Below are 24,049 nucleotides of genomic sequence, written 5' to 3'. Positions count from 1 at the left end.
AAGTGCTCCTTGTTCTTCTCAATGGACCATATACAGAGTAAGGTATGGATCGGGACAATACAGCGCGATCACCATATATCGCCGATCGGCCTTGGTCTGGACGTGCGCTGGTTGGAGTGACAACACTCTCCGTCCGGTAGAAAATTCAAGGAAGCAGGGAAATCCCGAGCTACCCAGAGCGATCTCGGTGAAGACAGTTCCGAGCTATCATTCCACAAGCCTGAACAAATCCTGGTGATGATCCTAGTGTCATGTTGCCAGGACGGTCTGCGGCCGTTCGAAGAACGTTGGGCAATTGAAGTTGTGAGCGCCATGAGCGGGACACGGAATAACAATCCATATGAGTCTAAGTCAGAGCAGTAGTGATGGGCGGATGGAATGGCTGGCAATGACTGCACGGGTCAACAACATGTTGATAGCAAAGGAGACGGAGATCCAGTCCATCTCCCCTGTACAAGCGGCAATGATGGCGTTTTGCCCAATGGGGAATAGACCGAGTGCCGCCGTAACGCCCCGCGAAAATCAATCAAGCCTGATCTCAAGGACATCCTTGGGACAACACTCGGATACTACTAGAGCAAGATTATCCTGATACTCTTCGAGATGAGAAATTCCTATCTTGACTTAGTCGATCAATGCGATAGGTTTGATCCCTGTACCTTATATCCTCAACGGTGCTAATCAAAATATAGATTCCCGTACTATCAAGATGACCCCGCAGCCTATACAGCCCACATGACAAAGTACCACTCATTCAAAGTCCAAGGCTGCGATTCTGTCCTAGGATACATCTTGAACGAGGTGGTAGACAAGTTCGACTGGTCCCCTGAATCCTGGACCATCGATCCCACAAATCGAACCGTCACGCTCATCGCGGCTCCAACGCCAGCAGAGCGTAATCTTGCCATAGCCCAGACGATCGAGAAGGCCGCCAAGAACGACAGCTTTGCTGTCCTGCGCGGCTGGCGTAATGAGCCTTACCCGGTTTATGGCCCGGGAGGGGAATTCCTACTTGAGATGGAACGCAGCGCCAGTCCGCTCTTTGGAATTGCGTCCTACGGTATCCATGCTACCGCTTATGTTGAGGATGAATATGGATTGAAGCTTTGGATTCCGAGGCGGTCGAAGACGAAGCAGACGTATCCGAGCATGCTGGATAACACTGTTGCTGGGGGTATGAGTACCGGGGAGAAGCCATATGAGTGTCTTGTCCGTGAGGCTATGGAGGAAGCGTCCCTTCCCGAGGATATTGTCCGGGCTAATGCTGTCGGTGTTGGCTGCGTGTCTTATGCCTATGTCCGGGATGACCGTGCTGGCGGCGAGACAGGTCTAGTGCAACCAGAGGTGGAATATGTTTACGACATCAGACTACCCGCGGAGGTTGTGCCGAAGCCCAACGACACTGAAGTCGAGGAGTTTTGCCTTCTAACGATTGAGGAAACTAAGAAGGCATTAGCCAACCGGGAATTCAAGCCCAACTGCGCTGTTGTCTTGGTCGATTTCTTCATTCGCCATGGCATAATCACACCCGAAAACGAGAAAGACTTCCTGCAGATCATAACAAGGCTTCATCGTCGGCTCGATTTTCCGACGGTATCGTATGTCAACTAAAGACCGATCCATGGAAACTGTTTGGATATATTTTGATCATCTATTTGATAGACCCAATGCCAAATAACGCCGACGCTGCAATTAAATCACTTCCACGGTTGTGACCGTAAACTTCTCTGGCGCTTGTGACCAAGACTGAATATGACAGACCCGTTTCATTCCATATACACTTTTTTATTTCTTGAGAAGCAGGTACACGTAATCGATTCGCAGAGGCGCGAGCTTCTTGTAGGGACCCTCAAGGTAGAGCAACAAACCGCCGAAGGAAACGAAGACCGCCCTAACCGGTACGTTAGAACCATCTCCAAATACGAGATCATCTCACGGAACTTACATGTTTCCGGAGGTGGTGCCCTCCTCGAATCGATAGACCTTTCCGTGGCAGACATAATCGTAGTCGTTCGCGAGCGTCTGCTCACCCATTCCAACTTCCCTCCAGCCCGTCTTGGCACCGCTGTCCTCCTTGCCGTCTAAGGAAAGAGTCGAGGCCAAAGCCATTGAAAGCGACTCGCCGGTAGCGCATGGGTAAAGTTCGGAGTTGATGTCGAGGGTAAATGTGGTGAGAGAGTCGGTAGAGGTAGAGGTCAGGCGAGAAACACGATCGTACTTCTGGTTGTTGATCCCGGTGATCGTGAAGGTATCCTCGAAGAGTAACGGATCAGACATGGTTGCGGTGTTAATAGTATTCGGCGGCTTTAGTTATACGTTCGCGCAAAGGACTATTGGTAGATGGGTTGCGTGAAGATTGAGGTCTGATCAAAGGAAGTTTCGCCGGAGCGGAGAGCTTTTTTTGCTTGACCGCCGCCGCGTTTTGCCGGAAGCTGCCCCGCCGCAAATCTTCAAAAGTATCGTGCTCGACAACAGCTTAGAACAACCGCCAAGTTGAGTCAAAATGTCTTTTCGCAAGAGGAGCGTTGGCTTATCGACAGGCACCGACCGTCCACCTGCGTCAAATCTACCTGCGCAGCCACAACGCGCCGTTCAACAGCCGCCTCCTACACCCGGCGTGCGCCCTTCTCCCGACGATGGACGGCCAACCACCTCAACCGGATCTCCGTCCCTCGATAATCTTCTAGCTGGTCACGGTGGACTGCCGATAGGGAAGACACTACTAGTGGAGGAGAATGGGACTACGGATTTTGCGGGCGCATTACTCCGGTACTATGCCGCAGAGGGCGTTGTACAAGATCAGAAAGTTCACGTCATCGGCATGCCTGAGCAATGGGGAAGAACCCTTCCGGGCCTCATAGGGACAGCGGAAGCTGCAGATCAGAAGTCGGACAAGCGGAAAGGGGAGCGTATGAAGATTGCCTGGAGGTATGAGCGTCTTGGAGAATTCGGTGCGGGGGTCGCTGGCGCACGAGGTAGGCCATTTCCACCCTTATCAAAGTCATGCCATGTTAACCCCATTAAGCGCCTGCAGCAACCTCTGGTGATCAGAGTTCATCAGACGGTAGTTTGGATAAACAAGCGGCATTTTGCCATGCCTTCGACCTCACTAAGCGTCTCACGCATCCCTCCATAGGCAATATCACATATGTCCCGATCGTACCAACGAACGAGCCCTTGCTTGTCTCCATCCAAAAAAGACTTCAAGTCAACATCGCTTCGAGCCCCCCACACACTGTTCATCGCATTGTTATTCCGTCCTTCCTCAACCCCACGTTATATCCACCCGAAGTCAGCGAGCCCGAAAACGTTCTACCATTCCTTCACTCCTTGAGAGCTCTAGCAAGCTCATCCACATCTCGCATCACCGCCATGATCACGATCCCTCTTTCCCTTTTCCCACGTTCTTCTGGTCTCGTGCGGTGGATGGAGATACTGAGCGACGGAGTCATTGAACTGTGCCCATTTCCACACTCCTCTGACGCCCTCTCAACATCAGGGGCCGCAACGTCCCACGAAGAGCCTCCACAGGGAATGCTGAAAACACATCGACTTCCGGTCTTGCACGAACGCGGCGGTGGGAGCGATCAGAATATTGGACAGGACTGGGCTTTTACTCTAAGCCGAAAGAAGTTCGAGATCAAACCGTTCAGTCTTCCACCGGCGGAAGGTGACAAAGAAGCGCAAGATCAGGCGAGCTCAGGCAAGATGCCTAAGAAGGAGGACCTCGAATTCTAGGCGAGGTGAAATTGCAGTGGATGAAGTAAACACTACATTCACGAGGTCATTCTTCATGATCGGATTCTACCAGCATGTTGTCCAGCTCGATCTGCTCGGACATGGCCGGGCCAGTGTTGACCATCGTACGAAGATATTCTCTACCGTAAGAGTCAAGTCCCGGCCTCGCGGACCTCACAAACCGTGAACGGAACCGGCTCCCTAGACAAGAGGACAAAGCAAGCCAAGCTTTGAGAAGTCAGTCACTGACAATACCGAGACACTGGAGCGAAGTGTGTAGCAACCTAGGAATAGTATGAGAGGCAAGAAGAAAACTAGGAAAATCAGCAGGAAGAAGTTCATCGTGGCTTTGACTAGATTGATGATGCTCTTCTCTTTGCGGAGCGGAGATCTTCGGAATTGTCCAGGAGCCCGGCAGGTGGCTGCTATTTAGGTCTCTCCCGGCGCCCGGAGCAAGCTCTCTCAATCGGGAAAAGCGTTGTCTCCACAGGAATTTTTTTTGTTTAAAATGACTCCCACCAAATTTCTTCCTCACATTTTCTCTATTCTCTGCAAAACTTGAAGCGCGTCAATTTCGCTCACAAAGTCGGGTTTGCTGGCCAAATCCAAAGTGACATCTGGCTATGTTCATTCGTTCTTGATGGTAAGCTCGAAATCGAACCCTTTCCTCGCGCAACGATCAAATGATTATATAACTACTATAATCTGTCAATCCCCTGAAGCTCGCTATAAATCTCAAAAAAGAGCATAATGTGATTGAGAAACGTATAGAGAATGACTTGATCTCGATATTTTGCCATTTGGACTGCCGAGACTTTACTGAGCGATGCGCTAACAAACCTGCCCATCGCAGTAGTGAATCATTCTCAATCTGAATTCGATTCTTGACCGTCTTCATATTCCACAATGAATCCCAACTCAGATCCCCAGCTCCCGATCCCGATCTCGTATATCACGGGTAATTACTTCATATTCTCCGTCGACGCGGCTACATTCTTGCGGCGGGAACATCATATATGCGGTGTCACGGCGGGAACTCTACCACAAGTACCACAGCAGAATGTCTTTACAGGTCTACCGCTAGAGCTCATGCCGGAAGAAGCGAGGCTCCTGGTGGAGAAGGGCGTAGCTTGCATTGTAGATGAGGTAAATTTCCAGAAGCAGGGAATGCGGTCTCTCGTTGAGGAAGACCGCATGAAGTATCTCAAAGAACTAGAATCGCAAGGTCTTGAGACTATGCAGCTTCAGGCGCGCCGCAAGGAAAGGATGAGAGAAGAGGCGTTGAAGAAGGAGGCGGAGAAAGCGAAGAATAAGGCGAAGATTGAAGCTGAAGCTGAGCCTGAGGCTGCACAGAAGCAGGATGAGAACGCCGCCGCTGCTTCTAGTAAAGACGCAGCAGTGGTCTCTTTGTTCGACGATAGCCAGCAGCCTTCCACACCTAGCCAAGTATCTTCCCGGCGTTCTTCGATTCTCACGCCCGCTGACGCCATGGGAATTACCCCGGCCGTGTCACATCCTCCTCTTCCACAGCAGCCGCCGGCCGAACACCTCCTACCGCTCCCCCAAGTGCCATCCTCATATCCCCTCTTCGCCCATCTCCACTCCAAGGGTTACTTCCTAACGCCCGGTCTCCGATTTGGCTGCCAGTACACAGCGTACCCGGGTGATCCGTTACGCTTCCATTCTCACTTCTTGGTTGTATCGACTGGATGGGATGAGGAGCTGGACTTAATGACGATTATTTCAGGAGGCCGACTCGGCACGGGTGTCAAAAAGGGCTTCCTCATTGGCGGAGCTGACAAGAGTCGCGAAGATGGCGAGACGCGCTCGAATGTCAGGTCTTTCAGCATCGAATGGGCAGGGATGTGACCCACTTGTCGCAAACATCACATCACCATATCACGCAGTGCGATTCGGCCGTATCCGACTCAACAATGGCCGTTCCAGAGACATATGGGAGTTCAGTCACCCAGTTTGCCAACACACTGGCAACCCTGGCGCGTCACCAGAATCGCGCCTAGGAATATCAGGTTGATATCCAACCACGTTTTGGTGAATACTCGCTGCATTAAGCGCTCGACGAAATAAATCCAATTGTTCGCTTTGCCCTCATGGAGGAACAAAGAGCCATGCATCGAAGTTGCCAGCTCTATTGGCACCGCAAACCTAAGCATTAGGAATCCGCCGGCATGCTTGAAGGCATACGAATATGAAGCATATCTTCAACATAATCCATTCAGGTCTTGTTCCCTGCTCCGTAAGTTCTCTGTAGCGTAATCTCACAGTACTGCTTGTCCGGTAACAAGCCCTCTAGGGCCATGGCCAGAAGGCACCTCAGAGATAATCAACGTTGCGCCACTTGAACTTTTTGTTGGCTCTGTCCACCGGCCGATTCTGGAATTGGCTTCCATGGAGCTCAAAGACGAGATTCTTGTCTTCGCTGCGCCCTTCCATCTCAGCTGCAGCATCTTCCTTTTCTCCTACACCTGGTGCATCGGGCAAGGGCAAGCAGAAGCGGAAGATTGTCTGCTCCTTCGGAATAGCTAGAAACCTCTCGTTAGCTTCAAAGCCCGCATTTCGAAGAAGATACCAGAATCAAAGACTTACTCTTGACCTCATCCTTCTCCGTAACAACCACAAACGTAAACTTCGTATCCCGAACCACAATCCCCTTCAATCCAACCCTCCCTGCGCAACGACTCCTAACAACCTCCATCTCTGCTCCATGGAAATCCGCACTGACCAGTTTACTACCCTGCGAAAGCGCGCTCACCAGCGGTATACCCTTACCGCCGCCCGCCTTGTTCTGTTGCTGCTGCGCCCTCCACCCTCCACCACCAGATCCCAAATCCAACACCTCCCTCATATAATTTCCCCACATCTGATTCAACCCCTTAAAGATCTCATACTTGCACTCCTCCTTAGGCAGCTTATATATCCCCGACTCGCGTTTCTCGCGCGCAGAGAGCGGCTTCGGTTTCTGGTGTCGGAGAAAGTACTCCTTCTTGCGGAGACGGTGAAGGCGCCGCCGAGAGCGGTTGTCGGCTGGTGTTGGCGATGTTGGACGGAGGTGTAGAGGTTTCTGCTTTATGCGTTCTGTGAAAAGGGCTTCGGCGGTTTCGGGGGAGTGCGCGCGGTTGAGGAGGGTTTGCGCGATGTGTGTTTTGGAGGATGACATTGTCTCTTCGTCGTGAACTTTTTTTGTGCTTATTCTCGGTTTGGGCTAATCATTCGAGGGTTTCGCATGGTTTGGTGAGGGCCTGTTTGGGATTCGATGAATTTGTTGGAGAGTTGAGGAGATCGCGGAATTTGTGGGCGGAATTTAGAGCCAGTCATCCATGCCGGGAGATCTAATATCTCTCTCCCGGCCGGCATGCTTGGCTGAAGACCATCATCAAGCACGTATCTACCACCACATAATGCTACAATTACGGTTTATTGCAATAGGCATTTTTCGGTACAAAAACTGCATTAATCGAAAGAGTCTGGCTAGTGAGAAAGAGCTTCTGTAAATCTATCATTACATTTCGCGAGAATATCCTGCCAGACGGACTCGCCTTCCCCCTGTTGCTTCGGACCTAGTTTGATGTTTTGAACACCCCGTGTAGCCTCCATGCCCCTCTCAAGATCACGGAGCTCTGCTAACGGGCGCATGATTTCCTGCCGTGATTCGTCCATACGTTTCCTCAGCAGTTTCTCAAAGATTTTGTCCGTTGAGTCCGCCAAGAGCTCAGAGTCGTCGTCAGGATTATGCTCCAACTGGTAAGCCTCGTCATTCTCAAGCTCCTTGAGCTCGGCACAGGAATCCCGATGCCTGTGTAATGCTTTCCGAAGTTGCCCCTGCCTGGTACGAATGCGACCTAGGAACTTAGAGATGGCCGACACATCCCATCCGCATCCTCTATTCCTCTTGCCATTACGCTGCTCGCTTGCCCTCAGTGCACCTTCGATCTGGCGGATGGTATCTTTTTCCGCGGAGGACTCGGTCCCATCAACGGCGTTGGCTCCCATGGTCTTGTCTATCGCTCGGGTACTTTCTGGCAGATGCTCGAAAGTAGAACGCAGGATGATGTGCCGCTTGATAATGCCGAATACTTTCGTGGTAACACCAAGGAGATGGAGAAGGCGTAGGGACGCGGCGCGTATAAGATATCAAAGCATAGCATTCGGAGTATGATCCCGGGGAAGCCAATACCGCTGGTGCGTCAGGTACCGCGAAGCAACCCGAGCGAGTCAAGGCAGCAAATTTCTACTGCCGATGATAGCTTTGTACATGGACAGGATGTTTTGATGAGAGGCATGGAATTTATTGCCGCGGGATGGGTCTTAGCGGGCAGTATACGCCTTCCTCGAGACTTCCAGCATTCCAGCTCATGCAAGCGTGCATGGAAGTAAATAACTGATGGTTATCTCTTCGTAATGTAGAGCTCTTCAAATCTTATGTCGGTGGTTGTAGTGATCAGGCTGTTTTCCTCGGTTCGTATGTTTCCCCGCATTTGCACCGGAGATATATATGTAGAGAATGTGGGTTCAAAGATGTAACCACTGCGCACCCTCCTTATGAGAAGACGGTGAGCAAGACGATACCGGTCATGAAAGACCAATCGGACCTTTTCTATGGACTTCCACCTTTCCAGACCATGTCCCAACCACTCCTCTACTCCGTCTATCTCTAAAGGACCTACTTGCCGAGGATGACGCTGAGGTCGAGAGACTGAGTAGGGCATGCGAAGATATTGGGTTCTTCTACCTTGACATGCGTGATGCTGGAGCACTTACGCAGATCCTGGATGATGCGAATAGGTTATTTGAACTACAAGCTGGTCTGTTGCGCTTTCACTGGAGGAGAAACAGAAATATGATTTTAGCAGTAAGAAGTCGTACTTCGGGTATAGGGCACAAGGTGCTGCAGTGGTCGATCGGCAAGGGAATCTAGATCGAAATGAGTTCTACAATGTCAGCCGCTAGTTTTTCTATCATATTGTCCATGGTCTTCTCACCGATTCTACGCAGGTATCCAAAGACGACATCATCGGTGTATCTGAACCTCTCCCGGCACCAGACATCATAAGGAATAGTGGGTGTGCCTTTGAGTCGTTCATGAAGAATTCCCACTGCATCGTCACACTGCTTCTCGACCTTCTCAACAAAACCTTGGTTCTTCCGGAGTCCACGCTTGCCAACATGCACCGTCTGAATGCCGCAAGCGGCGACCAAGTACGCTTTGTCAAGGCTCCTCCACAGCCGGTCGATGACCGTCGTACCGCGCTCGGTGAGCACACCGACTTTGGCAGCGTTACCATTCTCTTTAACCGCCTAGGTGGCCTTCAAGTTCTCCCACCTGGCGTGGACGCAGAATGGCAGTATGTGAGACCCCTTCTGGACACGCAATTGTCAACCTAGGAGACGCCATGGTCAAGTTCACGAACGGGCTTCTACGGTCGAATATCCATCGCGTTGTTTCTCCTCCAGGCGAGCAAGCGAATAGCACTCGGTATAGTCTGGTTTATTTCGCGAGGCCAGAAGATGACGTTGTGTTGCGGCGACTGGAGGGTCCATCTCGCATTCCTGAGCTGCTGGATGAGGTCGAAGAAGAGGTGATCAACAGTAAGGACTGGATTATTCGTCGTGCGTTGGGTCGGAGGGTCGACGTACCTGATATAGATTATGAGAAGTCAGCAGGAAGGGAGGCCCTGAGCAAGAGATTAAAGGTTTAGATTAGCTGTCGAGATGCATATACCTTGTGAAGTTTGAATCATTGCACTTTCACTGCTCTTGATGCTGCATGGTAGACTCCTTCCATGTGAGTCGAGCGTGACCCTCACTCCTCGGCCAGGTAACAGTCATTCCTCTCCTTGCCTTTACCTCCACTTCTTCTTTCATCACCCTTTCCTACCATGACACTCGCTATGACTTTTGATCTAACTGGCGTTACTGTATTCTTATCTCTTTGTTCCCCTCGACTCCTGTTTGTCGCGAGAATGTTTGAAAGCCATCGTTGCTGCTTGGCTTCTCGCCGCTACGCCTTTATATACGACAACACAACTGGTCGTGTCAGTGTTACTGCGCCCACCAAGACCAATAAGTCTATAATGGACTTCCTACGTGTTGCAGTCTGCTTTCCCTTCGTCCGTGTTCCTCCACCTTTTATCCCAGCTCTCATCCTCACCTCCTCGCCCACGCTCGTCCTACCATTGAGCAAGAGACATCATGAATCTACAATACTTTCTGAATGATGACGACTGGGGTAGTTCAGCCCCGAGCACTCCACATACGTTGTTCGAGACTTCTCCCAGTTCTCCTCTGTGGTCCCCAGGTACTGTTATTACTACGCCTGGCAGCAGTGGTAAGATCTCCTGCGACTTGCAAAATGCTCAGGCTAATCATCTCGATTGGATAATACTTAGGCATTTGCTACGTTTCCCAGGGTAGCTCCCCGTCCAGTACGGTCAATCTCGGCCCTCCGTCTCCAGCAGGGAAACGCCAGGGCCGTGAATCAACTGTGTCCCAAAACAATACTTTCTCCGATGTTTGGACGAAGAAGCAGCTATTTTACGCACATATTGAGGATATTGTTAGCCCGCTTGTGCAGGGCAAAACAAATGGCTCGTGGCGGACGAATGATGTTGTCCATGGCCCAATTTCTCCCTACGTGCTGTTGGACTCTCAGCCTGCTGGGTAAGTGTGGCTTGCAAAAGTGCGTGCTAGATACTCAGCTAATTTGACTGTCTGCCAGCATCCGAGCAGCTCTGAAGCCTTATCAAAAGGAGGGACTTTCCTGGCTTCTTTACTTGCAGCGCAATGGTATTGGCGGGATACTTGCGGATGATATGAGCCTAGGAAAGACGTTGCAGACTCTATCTCTCTTCCAGAGCATCAATGATAATAAGCTAGCGGATAGTAGGTTTCTCATAGTCTGTCCATTGAGTGTCTTGAGCACCTGGATGTCCGAGATTTCTAGGTGGACTACTGACTTCACCCCATTGGCATACCACGGAACCAAGGAGGAGCGAGAGGAATCTCGAAGATACTTCCGCCAGAATGAAGGCGGGCACGTGAAAATTGTGATCACATCGTACGAAACGCTTTGCAGTGATCTGTGGTTCTTCTTGCAGACCACTTGGACTTATGTTGTCTTAGACGAAGGACACCGCATCAAAAACTGCAAGTCCAGAAGGTCGCAAGGGATATACAAACTTCGGGCGCAGTACAAGCTGGTTCTTACTGGGTATGAACCATGTCCCGAGCATCTCAATAACTTACTAACATTGTGTCTCTGGGTAGTACTCCTGTCCAGAACGACCTTACCGAACTCTGGTCTATATTGCATTGGCTGTACCCCGAGATCTTTGTGCCTTCGACAGCCGAGAATTTTGAAGACGCCTTTTCTTTGAGACACGGAAAGTTTGAGACCGACTTTCTCGACCATGTTCGGCGGTTTTTGAGCCATGTCATGCTCCGGAGAACCAAAAGTTCTCCAGAGATCGGCATCACCATCCCTCCGAAGAGCGAGACCATTTTGTCAGTTCCACTCACAGACTTGCAGCTCGAATGGTATCACAGAATCCTCACTGGGGTCGACAAATCGGTCCTTCTAGGTGACGACCATGGCCTGTCATCTATGTCGGCACCCACGCCAAGGTCTGAATCCTTTATCGATGCGACGACTGATGAATGGGAGGGACAGAAAGAGACGGATGTCAAGAGAAGATGCCGGATTACTACTAATACTTTGATGGAGCTGCGCAAGGTAATTTAGTTGCCCTCCCTTAGCTGAATCAGCTCTCTAACTTCTCAGTGTTCTATACATCCATATCTTCTCGAGGACGCCCTTCCACCGCACTACCATGTTGGGCAAGATATCGTCACGACTTCCGCGAAGTTTATCATTCTTCAAAAGATGGTTCATTGGCTCGTTGTCGAGGAACGAAAGAAGATAATTATTTTCTCAGGATTCGAGCAGGCACTCAACCTTTGTGAGGATCTTCTCGAGATGGAAAAAGACCATATCCCGTTCAAGCACGTTCGCTTGGACGGTGGAACCCCCGCGCCGTGGAGGAACCTCGCAGTCTTCTTGTTTCAGAACGATGAGAGATACAAGGTCTTTCTTCTGTCGATTCGGGCCGGCGGCGAAGGCCTCAATCTCGTCAGTTCATCCACCGTCATTTTCCTGGATGACGATTGGAATCCGCAGGTAATGCGTCAGGCCGAGTCAAGAGTTCACCGCATTGGCCAGACTCGGCCTGTGAGGATCTTTCGCATCCATGCAAAGGGAACGGTCGAGGATCAGATGCGTCGGCGGTTGTCCAAGAAGGCATACCTGGCGGACAAGGTGCTTGGTGATCTGGGCCGTAACACGGATCACCCCATGGATCTGGAGGCAACTGAGGACCAAGAGATTTCCTTGATGCCTGGAAGAGCCATTGTAGCTAATGCGTTCGACGCGAAAGACCTAGCAAATTCGGACTTTGATTCCGTCTTGAGGTCGTGTGCTGTTGATGAAATCAGCGTGCAGGACATGTCCCTTGAGGAGAAAAAGGCTTGGCTTGGACGTTCGGAAAGGGTAAAGACAAACATCTTCAACGGTGAGAAAGTCGAAACAAGCTCGAAGCATTTTTCAGTTTATGAAGAGACTGTTCTTGGTGTATCCAAAGCCTCTCGTCGAATCGGGAAATCGAGAGTCGTCATGATCGATGAATGGCAGGTTTCAAAAGACAGCATTTCTCCCCCGACTAGCCCTAAGAGCCCAACTTTTTCCCGGCAAACCGCCATGGTCAAGAAAAGCAAATTGAATGATCGAGTAAGTCTGTTTTCATGTAGACTGACAGAGTCTGACATCTTTTAAGACTTGCTTTCAATGTCACCGACGCAACCCGATCGAGTGCGAGACATGCACCAGGTCCTTCCATACCCGCTGCCTGGACATGGACGATGATCTCGACTATACCCCGAAAGGACAAACACTCATATGTCCTCATCATTACTGTTTTTGCTGTGGCAAGACGGCATCTGACGCTGGTCGATTGCTCTTGAGCTGCCTCAAATGCCCACGCGCATACTGCGAGGGGTGTTTAGACTGGAATCACACAAACTTTGTCGGAGAAAATCCCAACGCGGAAGCTCGTGGGTACGACCCCCGGAACGCATTCTTCATTGAGTGCGTAAGCTGCCGCGGCAAGACTGGAAAGAGAAGATTGGACGACTTGCAGATGCCCTTGGACAAGCGTGCAAAGCGTCATTGATCTCACGTGAATCTACTGGAGATGTAACAATTTTGTACATCAGAAATTTGGTAGAATACTTTTAACGATGTCCGATGAGAAATCAAGGAACATGATTGACGCATTGCAGGCTCCGGACTTGCTTCCCGGCTAATTATTTAAACAATAACCCTGCCCTCCAACCCTACTCTACTGTAGGTAAGAATGATCACTCGAGCAACTCAGGTGGCATCCCAAGACGGTTAGATATTGCAAGTCTCATGACAGCATGCAATACAATGCAATGAAATGCAAGATGACGGCACACACCTCCCAACCTCGAACGGAAGCAACCTTTTTTACTATTGAACCGCGGAGTTTAGTGCGACTTTGATTTTGCCGCTCGGGCGAATACCTACCCTTGCGCTCGCGGGGGTTTAGCACAGGCTTACATGATGGGGGTCTCGTTGCTACTGCTACTTCCCAGGAATTCCTGAAAGTATAGAATCTAAATACTTCACCATGCAGAGCTCCGTGCAGAATAGTATTCACGGAGTACGGTATGGAGTACATCGCATTGATCTTCACTGCCCTGCATGGTAGAGATGCCCGGCGTCTGCGGGGCAGACTGGCACCTGCAGACTGGACGGACGGCCTTCCTCATCCGACTTGAATTAGGTGGCGAGCTGCAAGCGCCGCCCTTTACTCCATATACATACCCTGCCCTTCCATGGGAAACCCTGTACGTAGCCTACTTCGGACGCAGACACAGCGCTACGGAGAATTATTATCAGCCCAATTACCTCACTTCGCCGAGAAAGGTTATTGATCCCCTCAATTATGCCTTGGGTAGTTGGGTATCTGCGAATATAGCCGAGCCCGAGTTTGTTCCCCTGTGATTCTGGTCACATCACTGTAGCTTTCGTTATCCATTTGTGAAGCTCGGGAGTTAACCTCTGGTTTCGACTCGCTCGTATAATAAAGAGAGGTGGTATCACCAGGCTCTCTCAGAGGCGGGGGATTACAAAGGCAGGCCGGCATTATATACCCTACCCCGCAGGGCGAATGCGGAAGGCGGGAGGGAGGGCCGGGGATGCAGTGGTAACTTGATAGTGTGTCCACACTCTACAGAACAGAAGGCCATCACACCATCGCGTAAACAACCCTGTAGTGCAAAGTGGGCTAAGTCTAAGACATTTATGAGAAGATGGCAGGGCATGATGTGATGCTGGGGGTGTACATATGTAGGTAGTACCTAGTATCCCTGCTCTCCGTCTGAGACAATGACGTCGGATACAGATGATCTGCCCTGGACAAGAACATAGACATACAGTTGCAGGGTACTCTCTAAATATATTTACTCGACGGCAAAAAGTGTCAGTGTTCCGTAAGACGGAAGCGAAATGGGGTCATCGTAGACTGTATCGGCGTATCCGCAGGTGGAACTAGGACGAAGTGTAACGGACCGACCCGCTGCCTCAGGACCAAGAGTCGAGACTCGGACTCGGCTTATCCATGGTACCGCTGTATAACAGGGAGAATGAATGTGCCTATGCAGTAGAATATATCTGACAATTCCACCAAAAGTCCAACTAGTGAATGAAGAAGCTTATCTCAATTCGAATCCGGCCCTTGCGCATAGCACGGGGCGAGCGACTCTTTCCTAGATTAGAAGTAGACCCATCACATTCTCCAGAGTTGAAGACTGGAAACTATAAAGGCTAGAAGCAGACCCGATCCGAACCCGAGAAAGGGGAATTGTCCGTGTGTACGTGCCCGTAGCTAGAACCGGAAAGCTCGGACGGGGCCAATGCTATTATCCATCGCCGAGTCTAGCGAGTTTAGTTAATGATAATCTCCTCTAAAGGCAGATTCAACCGTCAACCGTCAACCGTGGTACGTGAACCTAATTGCCATAGTGGCCGGTAATAATCCATATGCAATGAAGATCACTCGGAGCCAATTGCCTTGCCCTAACCCCCTAGCCACCGTTGCATCGGACATTCAGATTCAATATAAATCTCTGCTTACGCCAAGGAGTAGAACTTCTAATTCCGCGCCCCTGCCAATAATGACAGATAACGGTCATCTCATATTAATTTTGGCCCGTCTCTCGGAATCTCGGAACTTGAAGGAATCAGATCCTGCAATGATCCTGCCGGACTTGGGTTCCTTATAGAGGAAGAGCTTACATTGCTCGTTAGGAGTGAACAGTTGATCGGGATCCTGGCATGGGGCCTGGCATTATTCAGAGTTCTAATATGAACAACAACGTTCATGAATCGTGCCTGAGAATATGAAACCGGTCCGTGACCCTGAGTCCATAGTCCGTCCGAGGCCCAGTACCTAGAGGTGGGAATTGATCGGGTGCCCGAGCCAACTATTGTCGAGAGCCCACCGTGGACCTTCTCCCGACATCGTGTCCTTCTGCTAACTAGTAGTCAGGAATTCAGGCAGACTGGCAACGACTGACGAGATATTACGTACTGGGCCTCTCAGAGATCACGACAAAAAAAAAAGGCCAAGTCCAAGCTCCTAAACCAGTAGACCAGCGGTATCGAGTTTGCCTATTGGGAGAAGCGTCACTTGCCAGGGGTCTTTTCCATCATTTTTGCGGTTCATCTAGCTGCTGAGCTGGCGAGTGGGCATCGTTAGTCCCGGATCGTTCGTAACGTTTGTGGCTGCTTGCCAGCAAGGGGCCTTGGTGGGTATAGGTCGAGACGCGCCCCAGATAATAGTTTTTAAGACGATTTAACCTGCCTCATCTCAAGTACAAGTATGCAAGCATAGGGATAGTGGACATTGAGGCAGAATGTGACGGTGATGCCATTTAGAAGAAGATCTCAAGCCAAGGACTTTGCTGGAGCTGCGAGCAGTAGGCCGGGCTACCATCGCTCCTTCCTTGACAGCGCCCGCATACATGCCAATGTCGCGGACCGGCGGCATTTGAACTCTTTTTACTTCTGGGCTCAATTTCAGTGGAAATGGTCTCAGGATTCTGCGAGTTGCTCTGCAGTTTACAGCCTACTACGTGCAGCCCTATGTATCAACTCTAGCATGCTGGTCCCAAATGGCCGCGGTCCCAAGTGTTCATTTGGCTAGACGGTTCCCGAAGGGGCTCAAAAACAATTACCAGCAACAGCATGAAGCCAGTGAGGTGTTCGGCTTGATTTATATGGTGAGTAAACGCCAGGTGGGTCTCGGCCAATCTTGCAGAGTTCAGTCTCCGTTTTTCTGTACATACTCTGTAGTTTAGGCGAGACTTCAGAGCGCAACTTATTCCATAATAATCTACTGAGACTATGTGAGAGAATCCAATTCAAAGCTTACCTGCAAGACAATTCGTAGCAGATAACTGATACTATATCGGATGATCTTATGCATTGACTCGAGACAGACCAAAGCTCCGTCACTGCTACCAACCTACCAGAGCCAAACCGTGCGCACTGCACAGTGCCACTCGACAGTGCCATGCCACGCCACGCCATCCCCATATAATGCAAGCCGGGCCCGGGAGCCAACCGTCCGGCGCTTGGCGCGGGGCAGTAGTTACTACTGCAGTGGGTCCATCTAACGGCCAACGCAGCTGGCACCTGTCAGTGTGGGAGTGTCAGAATGTGCCAATGTGGAATTGGAAGTGGGCGATCAATCGATTATTGAATTTGACTGAGTCAGTTGAGCCTGACTTGCTTTATCCTCATCTTCTATTATTACTATGCGTCTTGGTGCAGCAATCTGGAGACGTTCGAGGTCGGCGCAGTCACTTCGCGAAAGACCAGAGTAATAATGAAAATGAAAGAAAGTCACTGCTGTGCAGCAGTGACGCGTCTCGAGAATGAAAATGGCGAATTACTCGCGGGCTCCCGGCCGAAGAAGAACCTTGTGTATGGGACTACAAGTGCCTAGTATCTCTTTCTGCAGTAATGTCGTGATAAGGTTTGTCGCTGGCGCTGCCTAGGTGTTGGTTGCCGTTTACCGTATGATCTTAGTACGTGTCTCTCATAGCAATTTACAAAGTGCGGGTTAATATATCTACGTAGTTCTGCAAGGCTGAAAAGTGGCGTGTTATCGGCTGTAAGTGTCAAATTCGGGATCAGGTCAGGTCAGGTCATAATCATGGTGTGCTAGGCGCTTGCTGTCGGTTCTCGGTACCGGCGAATAAGTCAGCCCAATTGCGAGTGAAGATCAATTCATCAGCCCATCACGGGCGCTCTACAAAAGCAATTTGTCCTCGAGCTTCCAGCTTGCCCCTATCCTACCCCGTCCCACTAACTTTGATGCTCGCCAGCCTCTCTTCCACGCGTCGCACTATCTCGGGGTCTGGTTCTGGCTTTTGCCGTTTCGGTCTGTAGCTTGAATGTTAGTGACACGAACGGATGGACTTGTGCAGATGATGGGAAACGCACGGGTCGCGTATTGTTTCGGCACACTTTTCTTGCCCGCAACTGGAACAGTTCTTCTCGCCCGTTCGATAGACAGTCGAGCACTGATGACACTTGTAGCGGACTCTTTGACGCGGCTTTTTCCAGATCCGTGGCGGCGGTTCAAACGGCGGTTCTGCGTCTCCGGGGTAGCCGTCGGGGTATTTGTCGAGTTTGGGTCTGGAAGTAGTTAGCAATGATCAGACCAAAAAAAAAATCAATTGATTGACGTACGGATCGCGTGGGCAGATCTTGCACCGGACGTGCTTGCAACTAGTGCACTCGGTGGTGTGGGGGGCGAAAAGCGTGTTACAGCGGTGACACGTTCGTCGCACTCGCTGCCGAACCTGTCTGCGGATGAGGTCTTGACCGCCGGTTCGCGAGGGAAGCGTCAACTTGTGTTCTCTCAGCTTCGGTTGCACGGGCTGGGTCTTTTGGGCGAGAATGGTCTGGAGCGCGGTCCCGGCCTGCTCTTGCTTGTCCTTCAGTTTCGCGGCGGGATGGCGCGGGCACTTCTTGCATCGGACGTGCTGGCAGTTGACGCAGGTCTTGTCGGGGCCGAAGGTGGTCTGGCAGCGATGGCAGGTGCGCCGGACTCGCATACGAATAGGCTTGGTGACACGCTGAACTGGAACGTCGCTGGTGGCCTTCCACTCTCCAGGTTCTAGGGTCATTCCATATTTTGAGAATAGAATTCGGGCCTTTTCCTCCTGGATCGCACCCCAGTTCGAGAGTATGGTTGGTTCAGGGGCGGCATCGGCGGGTTTGGGGGTTGGCTTGGGTTGACTGTCTGGTCAGTAACACGATCCCAAGATCAATAGAGGAAGTCGTACGCAGGTGCTTTGCTAGACTCGGGTTGAACAGGCGCGGTCGGTTCTTTGGTAGTTTTCGGAGCGTCCCTGACCGATGAGGTCCTCTTCAAGATAGCCTTCATACGACCGATGGCCTTGGATAGACCATCCTGTCTGCCTTCGGATTGGGTAGGTTGAGAGGTCGACATGTTTGGGGATGTTGTAGATGTGAATCAATGGTCGCGAAAGTCGAACCGCTAACGGAATCTTGGTTCGACAAATAATGACTTGAGAGCTAGAACGCTACCATGGCGAGCGCAGACGGATTCCCACGGTCGGACGAATATCAAAATCAATTCATGTAAACAGCGGAGTGCAGTGGTGTAGAGACTGTTAAAATCGAGTGCAGAACGAAGCGGCAAGTCGCACCGGGATGGAAGTAGATGTGTCTCAGAACCACACGGTTGGTAAGACCCGACCAGGCGGACGGACGGTGAGAAAAAAGGACCACCACGGGCCCGCAGCGCAGCAGGCAGGGAACCAGGCCGGGGCGAGACCAAGGGTGATTGGTGGAGTGGCGGTCAGACCAGCGAGGTGGATCTGCAATGAACCTTCCGGGAGGCTGCTTGTCCGGGAGTCTCTTGTGGTATGAGGTGTGAGATAGATGGCGAGGGTGTCGTAGCAGGCAGCGAGCGGGAGGCAAGCGGTTGGCGAGAGGAGAGAGAGCAGGAGCAGACTGGAAGTGAGAGCAGTGATTCGAGCAGCGGGAGCCGAGCGATAAATACAGGATAGAGTTTGGCTGTGAAGGAAAGGAAATTCCGCAGTGGGCCTCAGACACTAAGACAACCAACTAAGTTTCCTAGCCCCGGCCCTGCTGCTCGAACCGGCAGGACTCGCCATCGCCAGTCCGCCGGGCCTGGAGATCAACTGTCTCCGCGATAAGGCGATTCTCACCACAAATCAATTGTTTAATATCCAGAGTGCCACCCTACAGCCTGTGCTAGCAGGGTCCCATCCCCGCCTGCAAGTGCGCTGCAGAATAACCGTAGTATTGGAGACCAGGATCCCTGTCTCATTGACCATACAAATCATCCCCTCCGCGCTGAAGCCTGAAGTCTAAGCTGAAGGTGTAGGTAGATTTCTTTTGTTTCCTCCACCATCTCAACCAATAACAGCGACGATCTTCAGAATGAACCGCCAGTGGAACCACGAACAGCCTGGGCTAGGCTAACCTAATAACGATTGACGACTGAAAGTCTGAAACGCAGGCCGCCCGTCTGGAGTCGGAGTCGGAGCCTGGAGCCATGCAGGATGGCATGCACGACACGCTTGACGGAGTCCCCGTCACGCAATGAGAATGGACGGAGAAACGGCGTCATGCATCCTACTGCAGAGTCCTCGGGCAAGATAGAGCGATGACGGTAGAAATCCCGTAGAAACCTTGAAGTGAAAAGCACAAAGTACACATACTCGGGATATCCGGGGCGATGGAGCACCAAGGATAACTGTCGTCAGCGTTCTCGAAGGAGCGCATAGCCACCTGTTACTTACCTGCAGCATAAACTTCTTATACTGCTTCACGCCGTATACAGTAAGAGTATCCTCCGTATCGGACGATATAATCACTCCAAATTCCAAAACTGAGCTTCCCCACCAGTTGCTCGATCTTAATCTCGTACGAGGCGAGATTGAATAACGGCCTGAAACGGCGACGTAGGAGTCCCGTCCGTACGACCACCGACTGTTAATCAGGCCATTAGGACATCACTGGCACCTGGTCGTTGATTTCATCTACCGAAGTGCCTGTGCTGCGCTTCCTGCCGGGGATGATCGAGTCTAAAGTTGGAGCATCGCCATCTGCACCTGGCCACATCATACGCTCATTCGCGGTGGACGGTGGAAGAGTTCGTCGGCTGGCCCAGCGACAGGGGTAGAGCGTTCATTCCATCGTCATCTCACCTAGCTTCTCCACCGTGGAGCCCCGGGTCGAAGCGCTGTGTACGTGGCCAGTGCGTGAGGGAAATCGTTTCATGCTGTTACCGGTAAAAATCCAGAGTGCTCTGTATAGAGTATAACAACTATATAGAGTTAAAAAAGAAGATAACTATGCCAAAGAACAAGTAACCGTAAACCCCTATCAAAACCATCCTCCGCACCGGCATCCGAAACCCGACAAAAGCAACCTCACCACCAAGCCGGACCTTAACCTTGGAACTCTCTGGTCTTAACACAATCATTATTGTTAAGTTTGGCAGGAACGCATCTGCCAACCCAATCACCCGTCACTGTCCCAGCCCAGCGGCAGCCCCAGCGACAAAGACTCCTTCCTAAGCAGGGAAAGATCGGGCTATCCTGGGTTGGCCTGAGTGGCCTATGGTGCTTCTCGGGGATCCGCAGCGGGACCCGGTATTGCGCTAGTATCCGCTGTCATTATTTTAGGTTTGAGATTTGATTTTGGCCGCTGATTAGGGTGTTGATTACGATGGATATGGGTTTGGACTTTGGAATGATGGGCATACTTTGTTAGTGATATGGCACTTTGGTGAATTCATGGCAATTGAAATGAAACATTAGATATCCGTTGTTGGAGGAGAAGGAAGTTCATGAGGCGTCCTGCATAGAATTAGAGTATACCTTAGAAAGTGCTGTTCTCAACTCTGCCGAGGTTTATCCGCCCGAAGACATGACCATAGCGTTAAACAACCAGATACTAAAAGAGCCAGTATAAGACATGACGACAGTTGAAACCCAACGGTTCTGGCTGCTTGTATTGACGTCAGGTGAGACAAAACGAGAATCAAGCTTTGAATAGCTACCTAACCCATAGTATCAGTTAGGTAGCAGGCTAGCAGCAGCTCACTTCATACTCAGCCTTGCAGGTGGGACATCGTAGCTTGGTCAGTCATTGTGATGTATCGCTAAATGCCATAATTTATAGTCAACTTCGAAGCATGGTGTCGGAAGCAGAGATATTATTGACTATATTTGCCAAAGGGATTTTGCCTACAAATGCGTTGTTGGATGTCTTCTGGAGGCTTTGGGGTGTACTACTAGTAGTCATCTCCGTTCGTCAACCGCGAAACTAGGTATGGGCGAGTTGAACATGTCCCGCCATGTAATGGGGCGATTGAATTGGGGCTTTGGGGCTCAAAACAGTGGGATCCATTGCATTCAAATGAGATCGTTGGCATCGGACTGCATATGCGACTACATGGGTGTTGCGGCAAGGGGCTGGGAAAACGTGGCAAGCTGCCTAGCTCTGTAACGTCGGATCCAGATTGTATCATCTCGCTTCGCTGGGGATTTTCTGAATCTCTCAGCAGTCGACACGAGAGCTGGTCGCCTGTGGAAGTATCCCTCATATGGTATACGTTGCCAACGCCTCGGCATATGCTAAGAAGCTCAAGGCTTATCCGGGCAACATCCTGAAGCTATGATCGATTTCCGCTTCCCAAGAAGAACTGATAGAAAGGCTATTCGCATTAAGTATGTTGTTCGCGATCGACTGATCAGGACACCCAAGGCTATTCCCATTGCAACGCCGGTGCCTCTTCCATAGTCCGATCTCACTCCACCACTGCTTCTCAGTCCTCGCTCTGCAACTTCTTTTCAATAGAAATTATGTCATCCTCGCTCTCGACTTCGATGACCCGGTTGACCTCCGCGGTATTTCGCATTAATTCAACGGCACCTGCGTACATCATTCGCTGGGTAGGGTTGCAATTCACTGGAAGATAGTATATCATGACGTAGGGGACTGCGAGACGACCGGAACCCTAACATAAAATCAGTATAGGTGATGCAGAGGCTTAACCAAGATGCATACCAGGGTCAAGGGGTAACTGAGAAGGATGAACCGCGGAGACGACTCTGGGAGCTCGTCCGCTAGATCCTCCATCTTCGTGTAAACCTCGCCATCTTCTGCTCGGATTTCTTGGCTCTTAGTGTCGACAATATCTGACGGATGTCAGCTCGTATCACTCATGTCTCGATCCTGAATATGAAGCAAATATTGTATCCAAGGCGAATCCGTGGCCGAATCTTGTGTGATGGGAACGTACAGATCACGGCTTGCGGTTCCTTAGCCCGGGACGTTGTCAGACGGAACTTGCGGAGCTTCTCTCTGGTCTCCGGAGAGAATGCATATAATCGCTCTGAGGACTGCACTTGACCGATGGAGAGGTTTCGTGGTTAGGGAAATATTTTGTCCTGCATAGGCCAGTGCGGGGCAGGCACTCACCATTGTCTCTGGTTCAAAGTTTCGGGAGCAAAGGTGACAGGTAGATGCTGAGGATCTCTTAATGAATCAAGCTTCTTCGCTGAAACGGATATCCTGGCCCCGAGATGACAAAAAGGGAGTAGGATGCTGGTAAGGCTAGTGGATGAGTGGGATTGCAAACGCGGAGTTCAATCACGTCGAATCAGGCACCCCCACCTTGCGGCGACGACCCCAACTCACCTTGCCCGGGTTTCTTCTCCCGCCCACATTTTGCGCTCTTCATCCCCTCGTCAATCCCCTCTCCATGTTCGCTCGACTCACACAACTCACTCGACATCTTTACCGACCGCCGTTCACTCGCCAGCCTGCTTCATTTGCTTCCTCGAGCCCCTTTTCACCGTCGCGTGCGCGCTTCCCGAACATGACATCATCCGCCGGTAGCAACAGGACGATACACACGGCAGCATGCCTGATCATTGGCGATGAGGTGCTTGGTGGGAAGGTGAGACTGTCAATTCCTGATCATCGTGCAAAAGCTAATCCATGGGATCCTCCAGACCGTCGACACAAACTCCGCCTTCTTCGCCAGATACTGCTTCTCCCTCGGAATCCAGCTGAAGCGCGTGGAGGTCATCGCCGACGACGAAGACGAGATCATGGAGGCCGTCAAGCGCATGAGCACCAATTACGACTTTGTCGTGACCAGTGGCGGCATTGGTCCGACGTTCGTACCCCTACGCTTACCTACTCTCCCTGCCGGAACTAACAAGATCACTTCAACAGCCACGACGACATCACCTACTCCTCCATCGCAAAAGCCTTCAACCTCCCCCTAAAGCTGCACCAGCCCGCCTTCGAACGCATGAAGCGCCTCTCAAAACCTCACCCCCTTCAACCCGCTTTCGACTGGGACACCCCCTCCCCAGGCCTAACCGCCAAACTGCGCATGGTCGAAATCCCACACGACTCTACCCTCCCCGACGAAGCACAAGCCATCTTCGTCGCCGACGACATGTGGGTTCCCATCGCCATCGTCAACGGCAACATCCACATCCTCCCCGGTGTCCCTCGCCTCTTCGAGCGCCTCCTCGAGCATCTCCGCCCTTCGCTGCTCCCGAGACTCGTCAACCCAGAGGGCAAGGGTATCTACCGGTACCTGTTTAGCACGCCGCTGCCGGAGAGCGCAGTGGCGCCGTACCTTACCGAGCTTGCGGCGCGGACGGCGGATCGCGGGATCAAGGTGGGAAGTTACCCCCGCTGGCAGAAGAAGCGGAACACGGTTACGCTTGTGGGTACGGATAAGGAGTTCTTGGATAGTCTTGTTGCGGAGGTTGAGGAGAAAGTGCAGGGGAAGAGGGTGACTACCGAGGATGAGTTGGATACGCCGTCTGATGACGAGGAGGGAAAATAGACTGCTTTGAATGGGTCAAGACTAATCCCTGAATTTTTGTAATAACATTGCGATATCTGGATATATAGATCTCTGACAACGCTATATCCTCACCAGCCTATGGCTCTAAGCTCAATGCCCAGTCCTCTAGCGCTTAGGTACGTTGATAAATCTGCTGTCCCCTTAAGAACCGTTGTCCTCAATCGAATATTATCGCTCCTTCCGATTCATATGCGCCTGCGGACGGGCACCTGGGCAGTGGGCAGGCAGTTTCACCTTCCTGGTCTGGC

The 24,049-nt window shown here is 51.2% G+C and overlaps 11 protein-coding genes across 11 annotated transcripts; 6 read left to right on the top strand and 5 right to left on the bottom strand.

Moving 5' to 3' along the window:
• The first annotated feature begins 557 nt into the window (after positions 1–557).
• On the top strand, positions 558–1,776 carry BDV17DRAFT_240734 (thiamine pyrophosphokinase-related protein). The gene is made up of 2 exons (XM_073755960.1): positions 558–644; positions 693–1,776. The coding sequence occupies exons 1-2, from the start codon at positions 604–606 to the stop codon at positions 1,609–1,611; spliced, it is 960 nt and encodes a 319-aa protein (XP_073618455.1). The 5' UTR covers positions 558–603; the 3' UTR covers positions 1,612–1,776.
• On the bottom strand, positions 1,699–2,390 carry BDV17DRAFT_240731 (DNA-directed RNA polymerase core subunit RPB8). The gene is made up of 2 exons (XM_073755959.1): positions 1,946–2,390; positions 1,699–1,891 (listed from the first exon to the last, which is right to left on the bottom strand). Exons 1-2 carry the CDS (start codon positions 2,275–2,277, stop codon positions 1,786–1,788), a joined length of 438 nt encoding a protein of 145 aa, XP_073618454.1. The 5' UTR covers positions 2,278–2,390; the 3' UTR covers positions 1,699–1,785.
• A 7-nt stretch (positions 2,391–2,397) lies between these two features.
• Positions 2,398–4,302, top strand: BDV17DRAFT_256139 (elongator complex protein 4). The gene is made up of 3 exons (XM_073757020.1): positions 2,398–2,975; positions 3,026–3,966; positions 4,023–4,302. Exons 1-2 carry the CDS (start codon positions 2,504–2,506, stop codon positions 3,736–3,738), a joined length of 1,185 nt encoding a protein of 394 aa, XP_073618453.1. The 5' UTR covers positions 2,398–2,503; the 3' UTR covers positions 3,739–3,966; positions 4,023–4,302.
• BDV17DRAFT_240728 (tRNA splicing endonuclease subunit SEN34) lies at positions 4,192–5,653 on the top strand. Its single transcript, XM_073755958.1, has one exon. It carries the CDS (start codon positions 4,645–4,647, stop codon positions 5,605–5,607), a length of 963 nt encoding a protein of 320 aa, XP_073618452.1. The 5' UTR covers positions 4,192–4,644; the 3' UTR covers positions 5,608–5,653.
• A 339-nt stretch (positions 5,654–5,992) lies between these two features.
• BDV17DRAFT_240726 (RNase P/RNase MRP complex subunit) lies at positions 5,993–7,007 on the bottom strand. The gene is made up of 2 exons (XM_073755957.1): positions 6,346–7,007; positions 5,993–6,281 (listed from the first exon to the last, which is right to left on the bottom strand). Exons 1-2 carry the CDS (start codon positions 6,914–6,916, stop codon positions 6,073–6,075), a joined length of 780 nt encoding a protein of 259 aa, XP_073618451.1. The 5' UTR covers positions 6,917–7,007; the 3' UTR covers positions 5,993–6,072.
• Positions 7,008–7,227: 220 nt separating this feature from the next.
• On the bottom strand, positions 7,228–7,749 carry BDV17DRAFT_288681 (uncharacterized protein; the record flags this gene model as incomplete). Its single annotated transcript, XM_073761460.1, has 1 exon — positions 7,228–7,749. One exon carries the CDS (start codon positions 7,747–7,749, stop codon positions 7,228–7,230), a length of 522 nt encoding a protein of 173 aa, XP_073618450.1.
• A 1,173-nt stretch (positions 7,750–8,922) lies between these two features.
• BDV17DRAFT_288680 (putative oxidoreductase, 2OG-Fe(II) oxygenase family) lies at positions 8,923–9,455 on the top strand (the record flags this gene model as incomplete). The annotated part of the gene is made up of 2 exons (XM_073761459.1): positions 8,923–9,105; positions 9,159–9,455. The coding sequence occupies 2 exons, from the start codon at positions 8,923–8,925 to the stop codon at positions 9,453–9,455; spliced, it is 480 nt and encodes a 159-aa protein (XP_073618449.1).
• A 493-nt stretch (positions 9,456–9,948) lies between these two features.
• BDV17DRAFT_288679 (putative nucleosome remodeling complex ATPase subunit (Snf2h)) lies at positions 9,949–12,583 on the top strand (the record flags this gene model as incomplete). Its single annotated transcript, XM_073761457.1, has 5 exons — positions 9,949–10,084; positions 10,146–10,416; positions 10,475–10,966; positions 11,023–11,488; positions 11,537–12,583. 5 exons carry the CDS (start codon positions 9,949–9,951, stop codon positions 12,581–12,583), a joined length of 2,412 nt encoding a protein of 803 aa, XP_073618448.1.
• A 4,429-nt stretch (positions 12,584–17,012) lies between these two features.
• Positions 17,013–18,471, bottom strand: BDV17DRAFT_240675 (uncharacterized protein). Its single transcript, XM_073755956.1, has 4 exons — positions 18,193–18,471; positions 17,594–18,145; positions 17,345–17,539; positions 17,013–17,284 (listed from the first exon to the last, which is right to left on the bottom strand). The coding sequence occupies exons 1-4, from the start codon at positions 18,357–18,359 to the stop codon at positions 17,194–17,196; spliced, it is 1,005 nt and encodes a 334-aa protein (XP_073618447.1). The 5' UTR covers positions 18,360–18,471; the 3' UTR covers positions 17,013–17,193.
• Positions 18,472–21,413: 2,942 nt separating this feature from the next.
• On the bottom strand, positions 21,414–22,531 carry BDV17DRAFT_256125 (GMF family protein). Its single transcript, XM_073757019.1, has 4 exons — positions 22,391–22,531; positions 22,212–22,311; positions 21,977–22,107; positions 21,414–21,926 (listed from the first exon to the last, which is right to left on the bottom strand). The coding sequence occupies exons 1-4, from the start codon at positions 22,391–22,393 to the stop codon at positions 21,735–21,737; spliced, it is 426 nt and encodes a 141-aa protein (XP_073618446.1). The 5' UTR covers positions 22,394–22,531; the 3' UTR covers positions 21,414–21,734.
• A 91-nt stretch (positions 22,532–22,622) lies between these two features.
• BDV17DRAFT_256123 (flavin adenine dinucleotide pyrophosphatase) lies at positions 22,623–23,872 on the top strand. Its single transcript, XM_073757018.1, has 3 exons — positions 22,623–22,871; positions 22,927–23,093; positions 23,153–23,872. The coding sequence occupies exons 1-3, from the start codon at positions 22,674–22,676 to the stop codon at positions 23,778–23,780; spliced, it is 993 nt and encodes a 330-aa protein (XP_073618445.1). The 5' UTR covers positions 22,623–22,673; the 3' UTR covers positions 23,781–23,872.
• Positions 23,873–24,049: the final 177 nt, after the last annotated feature.

This window comes from Aspergillus undulatus, assembly GCF_047715775.1.
Source record: "Aspergillus undulatus strain CBS 261.88 unplaced genomic scaffold BDV17scaffold_9, whole genome shotgun sequence".
NCBI lineage: Eukaryota > Fungi > Ascomycota > Eurotiomycetes > Eurotiales > Aspergillaceae > Aspergillus > Aspergillus undulatus.
This window is presented reverse-complemented; position numbering and strand designations above follow the sequence as displayed.